Source organism: Apaloderma vittatum, unplaced genomic scaffold (genome assembly GCF_000703405.1).
Source record: "Apaloderma vittatum isolate BGI_N311 unplaced genomic scaffold, ASM70340v1 scaffold1273, whole genome shotgun sequence".
Lineage (NCBI taxonomy): Eukaryota > Metazoa > Chordata > Aves > Trogoniformes > Trogonidae > Apaloderma > Apaloderma vittatum.
Genome location: NW_009708382.1, coordinates 47,504 through 57,834, shown reverse-complemented (window position 1 = coordinate 57,834; position 10,331 = coordinate 47,504). Strand labels below are relative to the sequence as shown.

Sequence of the window (10,331 nt, the reverse complement as noted above, 5' to 3'; positions counted from 1 at the left end):
CAGCAGGGCTCAACTGTGAGAGCTGGTACCACAGGATCCAAGGTTGGAAGCACTCAGGGGATTCTGCACTAACACTCCCTGCTACTGGTAAGGTTTAATGGTTCAAGATCTGAATGATGACCTCTAGCCCTAGGAGAGATGTGGTACTGTTTGTGCGGTATTGTAATTAAATAGCAAGGAGCTGGACTTCAGCTAGCTCTGAACAGAATGGTCCTGTCCTTCCCATCTTCTGGTGATACAGCTAATCTTTAGCCTGGACTGTGTGAGCAAGGAAAGCTGAGGGCTGATGGAACGTCCCTTCCTAGGAGGCCCCTCCCTACCTGCTGCTTTCAGCTAGTATAGCCTACGTAGGTTAACCATGCCCTCAGTTCTGCTTTGTTGATGCTAACATTTTGATTTTCATTTACCTTGTTGTTGCGTTCAACCCCGGTGTAATCTGCTTCAGGTGGAATCTTTATGTGTAGCTCAGCTTCATAGGCTCCTTCCCCATCATTCCTTGGATTTATTATGAGCATGACATAGTTTTCTTCTCCAATTATTAGCTGATCTTTATCTCTACACAGAACATACTACTTGTTAGAAGTTAAAACATGCATAATTACAATTTATGTATGAATAAAGCAGAAGGACATTTTGCTCTCATAGTATCAATTTTGGAAAATATTCTGTGAACCAGAATAAAACATTTTCCATAAAAAATGACCCTGTGGAAAAGTATGCAAGTACCCAGGTAGGAAAGAGGTCAAGAGAAAACACCAGCCTGGAAAATCAAAGTAGACTACCATAGAACTTGAAAGTTACTGGTACGAAATTTTAGAGCCTGGCGACTTTCTAACCAGAAAGAGGTATCTAGCGGAGGATTTGCTTGACACAGGGGTCCCATCAGCATTATTTTCTGGAGGACACAAAGGTTGCGGGACTACAGTTTTCCCCTTATGCCCATTGTAAAATGCACAATGACAGAAGATGTCCTGAGACTGGCAATGGCATTGTGTCCTTTACTTTCACAGCTACATATTGACTTTGGTGGCACAGAGTCAAATAACTGTCAAAGGTTCCCCACTTGTGCTGTTTGGCATATTTCTCCCTCCACAGGAGGAACTGTTGTCATGTTTGGAATTCTTGTATTCTGAGATTCATTTATTTCCCTGGATATTAAGTTTAGGAGAATTGTGTCCCCAGTTCAAAGTCACTGCCACATTGAAATAAACAAATTTTAAATCTCCTTTTAACAACAATTTGTATTATCTCTTGGCATTCAGAGAACTAGAATAATTCCTAACGAACATCTGTAAACTATATTTTCTATGATAACCATTGAACACCATTAATGTCTCTGACAGATACTTTTTCAAGTGTATTCTGTTTTCTAGATGAAATGGATAAACAAATTAAAATCTGGAAATCATTTAAGGATGAGTAGATGTTGTACATATTTCATTCTGTTAAAGCAGTTAGAAGTGTCTGGATTTTGTTATGTACAGTATCATTTATTCTATTTAACTTACGGCATAGCAGAAAGGTGCAAGTCAGGAATGCACAAATTGTCCTCCCCGCAGTCAACCAGAATGTAAGCCTGTATTCCAAAACAAAAAAAAATTACAATACAGTTAGCACACACTTCAAAGTTCAGATCACTTCATTAAATATCACCAACCTAAATGTCTTAAATATCACTAACACTGCACTAGTGAATTAATCTCTATTTCCTTTAAGTTCCTTTCCACAAGTAGTAGTATTTAGACTGTTAGATATGTCCTTAGCAGAATAATATCGTCTTACAGGCCGTTTTGCACACTAACTTGGCTTACATATTCTAGAACGCAATCAAAACTAAGAATACAAGAAACTTTTGGAAATGCTTTAAAGGCCTGCCTGGTTCTATATTTATACTCAATTTACATTTTAAACTAATTAAATCCTTAGTGTGTCATCTCTGGACATGATATGCTGTTCTAAGGAAGATGACACACATGGTATTTTTTAATGCTGTCACATTTATATACAGAAAATGTGGCATGCAAAATTCGTACCTGTTCTGTTACCGAGCTTTTCTGGTAATAGTTCAGTATCGGCTTCACAGTCAAGCTATCTTGAAAACTGGATTCATCCAAACTATAGTTCAAGTTTATATTGATGGGAGATAATTTATCTCTAAATTCTGTTTCATCCTGTGAGTGACAATCACAAAATAAAAAACAATGGTTTAATATAATTATTTCAGATTGCTATGGTATGGCAACAGATTCAGACTTTAATGTTTACTGAAGGTAAAGATATGGTTCTTTGACAGCTGCTGGCCAAATTCTGGCTGTATGTAATGTCACTAGGAAAGTAAAGTGACTCATCAGTAACTGGAATGCCCAGAACACATTGCCTCCACAGCCCCACATCTGGAAGAAGGTGGCTGAGCTGAGTATACTTAGAATTTTTTCAAAGTATTAGCCTAAAATGAAGCTGTTTAAAAGAGACACACAGAACCAATTCCTGTCAGTTACTGTCCACCTTCCTTTCAGAATGGAGGTAGGATGTAAGTGGATTTGTGGAGGTAATATTGTTGGTTTGTTCAATAACCAAGAATTTATATGAATTAGCCATTGTAAAACTCCACCATCTTTATTGCCTAGATACTTCCTTACATACTGCTTGAGACTTCTCCATTTCACCTTCCACTGCATTTCTAGGACCAGCCTTGGAATCTGCTTCAATCATGAGGTAATTCCAGCTGTAATTAATGACCCTTTTCTCCTTCACAATTTTAGTTTCACAGTTTTAATTTTTCTAAAAGCATTTTTAAAATATTTTAAAAATATTTTTCAAGATTTTGGAGGTTTAGGCCAATATTGCTGGTGACACTCCTTTAAAGTATCTGTTGAAACTAAATTGACCTGACATTTAACATGTTTAGTTGATTATCTCACTTTCAATACTATAAGAAGAGCAATCTTGGATTTTTGTATAAGGAGATGCAGCAGTTAATCAGAATTTCTAGAAATCACAAGATAAATGTAACTGTACACAGAGGAACTGTACACTCTTGAAAGAAAATCTTTCTTTTATACTTACATAGTCAAAAGATGAGCCAAAGAATACCATAGGAAATTTTGCCCAGGTAGAAAAATGTTCTAGATATCCAGATGAAGCCTTTCTTAACTCACATTTCTGTAATTTGGGATCTAAGAACAATGGAAACTGTTCTTTCTTACACTGCAGCTCCTTATTATTTTATTATGTTTAAATTCCTGATACTAGTCAGATGATGATGATAGTTCAAAAATATTTTAAACTACTTACTCTGAGATAAACAAGAAAGTCCTGGCAATGGAGCTGTTTCTGTCTTTCTATCGGAATGGAGAAGTAATGATGTGACTGATGGTAATCAAAGAAGAGGGTTCTCTTAACAGCTCCTTTCTGTTTCAATGAATCTAATTGCAATTCACCTTTCACCACTAAAGGATACAAGCAAATCAAATATTTATTTATTTAACATGGGAATAAAAAATAGTAAACAATTCATTATGTATTATAGTTAATTACTCTGACAAAGTCTTCCAAGCAAAACTATGCTTTAAGTGCCTGTCTGTTTTAAGAGCACACTAATTTTTGATCCAAAGTATGGAGTATGTGTAATTTAAACTTTCTAATTTCATTTACAAACCAGAATTGGTTCTGTTTAGCTCCAACCAGGTCACACCTGTACAGGAATTCCATATATTTTTTTTTTTTCTTTTTTGGAAACAGAACATTCTCCAACAGGGTACACTCTTGGTTTTATTTTGAAAATGGCTTAATGTGAATCAAAAACCCTTCAAGTGATTAATACAAGCTTTTTGCTATATATACATATTTTTGCACTGTGTTTTCTTGCCTTAGGAGGAACTCACTCTTATCGTCTTCCAAGGTGTAAAAAAAAAATGCATCTGAAATTGAGTGAGCCAGAATAAATTATAGGAATATAAAACATTTCTTACCTATCTTATCTGAAATACTTTGGCCTTCATAGTTGGCGCAGACTCTTACAGTAAAGCTACAGACAAAAAAAGCAGAAATAATTATTGGCAGAAAGAGAGCTGATCTGGGAATCAGCAATTCCCAAGTTATACCTTTTAAGTTTTCCCTTTCTTAAAAGGACGTTCATTGAGATCTGTATTTAGCTACCTTCGAGATTCCTTAACTAAGTTAGCAAGTCTCCTAGGCTCCACTAAGAATCAAAGAAGACAGGGGCTGATTTTCTTCCTGGGAATGCTATGGAGTTCTGTTCCTACTAATTCTTGAGACAGCCTACAGAGATCTCCTCGCTACTGTTACACTATATACTAACTTCTTCATGCAGTGGATTCAAAAGCAGTAACATAACCTTTAAAATAGCCTGTAATCATGTTTAATTGCAAGTTTGCTTCCTCTGACAAATGTAATGAAACTGTGCCACATCTGGGACTTACGTCACTCTCATGAACTTATTAAACACTTTCCTCCTGGGCAAAAAAAATTGGCTTATGCCGTTAAACACTACTTAACTGTAACCTTGAAATGATGTTACGGTCCATGAAGAAATTGCAAATTCAGTCATATTCTTCCTTCTTTACAGTTATGAGTTAACAGATGAAGAACGCATTATTTCTCAATACACAAGGACAAGAACAACAAAAATGAGAAAAGTTTGTGTAATTGCATTTAGACAGCAAGGCTTCACAGACCGGTTTCATGTGCCATAGCACAAGAGTGCATTTTTTCAAATGTAAACTCATGAACTGCCACCGCATATTAAACTCCATGATATCACTTTGGAGGTCTCACAAAATTTTTGCACTGTCACGATTAAAAAAAGGTTGATTTAAAAATCCAGCGTGAAATGCTTTACTTGTTAAACAGCACAATTTCAGTGTATGTATACTGTGACGAATACAATAATTCAAGCACATTTGATAACTGAAGTCATGTTCTTAAGTACTACTGTAAGAGCCAAAATTTAATCCTTCCAATCCTGGCAGAGCAGGTCAAAAAGGGAATGGCAGTGCAAAAAAGCAATTGGATTTTATTAGTCTCCCAGCCTCTGGCCGTGCAAGTGGCAAGACTATCGGTTTAGCAGAATTCTACCACACATTTGTGATTTTATGGATATTTAGTTCAGAAATAGTTCTAAAGACATCATGCGTTTTGATCACTGATTCAGACAAATTTAGATATGCTCATCAATTGGACAAGAAGACGCTGTGGCGATGCTGAGAGATGCTTAGCTGTGAGAAAAAGAAAAGCAGGGAGGAAGACAGACCACAAAAGAGGACAGGAGTCTAAAGGATTTATAAAATTTTAGTTCTGACTCCTAGTAAAAAAATACAGCGGAGCTTTCAAGCTTCCTTGTAGGAACAATCAATCAAACAATACAATTAACAATCAAATGAAGAGAACTTCAGCAGATAAGAAACAAACAGGAAACGGTCCATCTGAACTTCTATGTTCCATCAATCTTGCCTCTCTTCAGAGATCCCTACATCACATATAGTCTGCAGTGTCTGTCATCACTATAAGCATGTCGTTTGAATAATATTTAACTGTAGCTACAAAACAGAGGGAAAGTCTTAAAACTGAACACACTAGCTTTCCCTGGCAATCTTGGGGCAACAAAACAGTTTGCAATAATTTTATGTTCTTCAGGTAGACAGACACATTTTAATATTATTAGAAGAAGAAGTTTAAAAATATTCCTCTTTCTTCAAAACTACCCATGTCATAGATAGTCAAACCAAATTACCTAATATTACTCATATGGTTAATCCTTAGAAAAACATAAAAGTCAGTTATCCCCAAATAACGTTTTCCAGACTGCAGTTTGTACCAGAAAGAATTTATCTCAGTCTGGCTATTCTAGTAGGTGAAAATCAGAGAAACGTACCTCAGGAAGTGAAAAGCAAGGAATTACTAGTTCCTACTAGATGTCATTTGTCATTGTTAACAATTTCTTTAGCACATAGGATTGCACACGGAGAGGAAGAATGCATAATGCCTCAGCAGAAAGGCACTTTAAGCTTTGATACTATGGACTTCCCTTCTGCATGAGGCCGATATCCTACCTGCAAGGTCACAAACTTCTACAGAAGAATAGCAGAAGCTGTTATTGTCTACTGAAGAATGACCTTTAAATTACTTATTTCCTCTTTGAAAAATAATATGTAAAAGCAAGTTAATACACTTCTACTGTGATGGTCTAATACTTGGCCTGCTTTTAGATTTTGTTATGCCACAGTCTAACCCAGTGACTCACAATGACCAACACGGAGTTTTGCTACCGAAGGCTTTCCATGGCTAGGCTACATCACGTGGCCAGGCTGTGGTAACACAAGGGCTGCTAGATACCTCAGATGACTGCTTTCTGGATGTCTCCAGGGCCACTAAAACGAATACCATCAAATTATCCAGCCGCATTCCTGGCACAGCAGAGCTCTGCAACACAGCAATGGGCTTCCTGGGTAGCAACTGCCACACTTGCCTGCGTTGTTCCCATCAGCCCCTGAGTGTGAGGTGGGCATCTCTGGACTTTCGGCCACAGGACTTTACCATCTGGCTCATGGAGTCAAGCTTGCCAACGGTCTATGGAAAATCTCACACAAATTCAGCTCAACAAAGTACAAAGGCCCATAGGTCCATATCCATGGGGTATCGGTCACATCGAGTTTCAAATTAAGTCAATGGGAAAAGAAAATACTAGCAGTAGAAAGGAGCAAAAGTAGAGAAATAGTCCAAAAATTACACAGATGGGAAGGGTTCAATCATTATTATTTTGGGATTTTATATTTTTGGTAGGAATTTTGCTCTTTTTGAAATGTATGTAGAAATGTTTAATTTACTGAGTCTAGCTGACTGAAGACTATAAATATTTTACTACTGTTTTAATAATAACACATTTGGAGATAAAAGAATGAGGGTTTTTTCAATTTTTTTTTTTATAGTAGGAACTTGAGCATCAGCACTTTTAAGCAGCTTCCCCCTGCTTTAGTGGGCTTAGAGAAAGTAGATAGCTGGCTTCCCTTAAGAAGCCTACAAGGCACACCTCAGATTAGCCATCTAAAACAGAAAAGGACTAACGACCAAAAAATGCATTCTGCAAATTGACTTTTTATCATGATTTGACACTTCCGTGCTACTTAACTTTTGGTAAGTCAAGTAACTTCTCTGACCTCTTGCTTCTCTGCCAAATGGAAGGAACAGTATTTGCACACTACCTTAAATTAGTGATAGGAGGAGTAAGTAAGACTTGCAGATAGAACATAAGCACAAAGTAGCAACAAAGTAGCTAGTGAATAATCAGACTTCAGACTGGTAATAAAAACACCCATGCAGAGACCTCTTGATATCTGGAACCCAGTCTTGGACTTAATAAATCATATTATGTGGAAACAGCTTTTGAAAACTGTAAATGTTTGATTTATTTACCCTCTTTTACAGAAATTAAATCATATCTTTCACAAAAAAAAAAAAGTCTTTGTAAATTAATAGCTTCAAAGTTGAAGAATTTGTTCCAAATTTGTCAGTTTTGGAAACTCAGAAATAGCCATGTTTTAAACACAGCAGAGAAAAAAATTTTATGTTTCCAAAAGCTCAGGACAATCCTCTCAGGACTGTGTATAAGAATTACTTTCTATGCACGTTTCCTCTGTTCTTCAGCTTTCCAATTTATATCATGGCAAAACCAGTATTTTCCTAATACCTGAAAATGTACACTAATCCACATTATTCATACACATGCACACTTCCTGAACCTCTTCTGGTAGGAGGTTTCTTTACATTCTAATTTCGCAGTAGACATTTTCTGTAAGTTGTACAGCTGGCTGAGAGATAGAGAAATCTATCCCATGGGACTGAGGAATTCTTTGTCTGTTGGAGTTCCCCTACTAATTGTTTTCATATATACAATACAAGTGTATATCAACTAAGAAGAAAAATTACAGCACGGAAAATAGCAGCTGCTCTTCAGTCATTCCGGAATACGAACTAAATCTTTAGGGAAGAGTATTTTAGAATAAAGCAGACAGAAATTAAATTATGCTCCTATTAAAACTCCTGTAGACATGAACCAAATATCTTCTGGCTTACTGTAACACAAAAAAGAAAAGCAATGAAAAAACTACATGTTAAAGGAACATACTTTGTTTCTTCTCACTATTTTAAACAACATCTCACAGAGGGAGATGTTTCTATTTATTTCTCTTGTGCAAAAAACCACGTTTTTTATTTCAGCTCATTGTCAGTAAATGTTACGGGCCTGAAATCTTTTCCATTATGGCACAAAGCATTCTTAAAAAGTCCTAAAAAATGAAGTGCTGAAAAAACATAATTTGGATCAATCAACACTCTTCAGCCCAGTGCTGATATTTTAAATTCTCTACTACATCACCCATTAAAATAGAAGGTGCTCGAATCAAAAAAACAAGATGGAATCTTGATCCGGATCCTATTCCCAGTCTTATGCCAGAAAGGCCAAAGCTTTTCAAAGTTCTGGGACTGCATAGCTCTACCAAGTGTCTCCCACACTGCTCTGTAGATAGGCAAATTTCTACACAGGATGTGGAAATGAGGAACATGATGACAAATATGAGAAGTCCCATAAAGTGCAAAAGAATGGAGCAAAATGAGCAAGATAAAAAACGAGCTAAAGCTCAACTAGAATTAAATCTAGCCAGGGAGATCAAGGGAAACAGCAGAAGTTTCTACAGGTATATTAACAGTAAGAAAAAGATTAGGGAAGGTCTGGACCCTCTCAGAAAAGAAACGGGTGAACTGGTGACAAGTGATTTGAAAAAGGCTGAGGTTCTCAACGAATTCTTTTCCTCTGTCTTCACTAGCAAGGGCTCCAGCCACACTCCTGAAGTCAAAGAAGACAATAGCAGGGATTGGATGAAAGAACTGCCCATTGTAACTGAAGATCAGGTTCATAACCATCTGATGGTCCATGGGACCCAATGGGATACACCTATGGGCACTGAGGGAACTGGCGGATGAAGTTGTTAAACTGCTCTCTATTATATTCTACAAGTCATGGCAGTTTGGCGAAGTCCCCACTGAGTGGAAAATGGGAAATATAATCCCCATTTTCAAACAGGGAAAGAAGAATGAAGTGGGGAACTATAGGCCAGGCAGTCTCACCTCTGTGCCTGGTAAGATTATGGAGCAGATTCTCCTGGAGGCACTGCTGAGGCAGAAGAATAACGAAGAGGTGATTGGGTACAGTCAACATGGCTTCACCAAGGGCAAATCGTGCCTGACAAACCTGGTGGCCTTCTATGAGAAGGTCACAACATCAATAGACAAGGGAAGAGCAACTGATGTCATTTACTTGGAGCTGAGCAAAGCCTTTGACACTGTCCTCCATGACATCCTGGTCTCCAAGCTCATGAAATATGGATTTGATGGATGGACAATTCCGTGGATAAAGAACTGGCTTGATGGTCGCACCCAAAGAGTGGCTGTCAATGGGTCCATGTCCAAGTGGAAGCCAGTGACAAGTGGAGTCCCTCAAGGATCAGTACTGGGACCAGTCCTGTATAACATCTTTGTCAGTGACATAGTAAGTCACATAAGTGAGTCAGTAAGTTTGCCGACGACACCAAGTTGTGCAGGGCGGCTGACACGCTGGAGGGTAGGGATGCCATCCAGAGGGACCTCAACAGGCTGGAGGGGTGGGCCCAGGTCAACCTCATGAAGTTCAACAAGGTCCTCCATCTGGGTCAGGGCAATGCCAAGTACCAATACAGGCTGGGCAGTGATTGGCTTGAGAGCAGCCCTGAAGAAAAGGACTTGGGGGTACTGACAAGAAGCTCAACAAGAGCCATCAGTGCGCACTTGCAACCCCGAAAGCCAATCGTGTCCGGGGATGCATCAAGAGGTGCACGGCCAGCAGGTCAAGGGAGGTGATTCTCCCCCTCTACTCCACTTTTGTAAGATCCCACCTGGAGTACTGTGTCCAGTTCTGGGGCCCCTACTACAAGATAGATAGGGACGTGCTACAACATGTCCAGAGAAGGGCCACAAGGATGATTAGAGGGCAGGAGTACCTCTCCTATGCAGACAGACTGAGAGAGTTGGGGTTGGTCAGTCTGGAGAAAAGAAGGCTCCGAGGAGATTACTGTGGCCTTCCAGTATCTTAAGGGGGCCTACAAGAAAGCTGGTGAGGGGCTTTTTAGGATGTCGGGTAGTGGTAGGATTAGAGGGAATGGATTGAAGCTAGAGGTGGACTGGTTCAGACTGAACGTTAGGAAGTTCTTCACCATGAGAGTGGTGAGACACTGGAACAGGTTGCCCAGAGAGGTGGTGGAAGCCCCATCCCTGGAAGTTTT

General features: G+C 38.6%; 1 protein-coding gene across 1 annotated transcript in view; it reads right to left on the bottom strand.

The window, feature by feature from the left end:
- Positions 1-10,331, bottom strand: part of ITGA8 (integrin, alpha 8) — a gene marked incomplete at its 5' end in the record, with an annotated part of 115,539 nt that overhangs the window by 57,794 nt on the left and 47,414 nt on the right. The window contains 5 exons of the mRNA XM_009866523.1: positions 408-555; positions 1,509-1,576; positions 2,034-2,171; positions 3,295-3,449; positions 3,972-4,027. Coding sequence (XP_009864825.1) covers positions 408-555; positions 1,509-1,576; positions 2,034-2,171; positions 3,295-3,449; positions 3,972-4,027 — 565 coding nt within the window. The remainder of the gene's footprint in view (positions 1-407; positions 556-1,508; positions 1,577-2,033; positions 2,172-3,294; positions 3,450-3,971; positions 4,028-10,331) is intronic.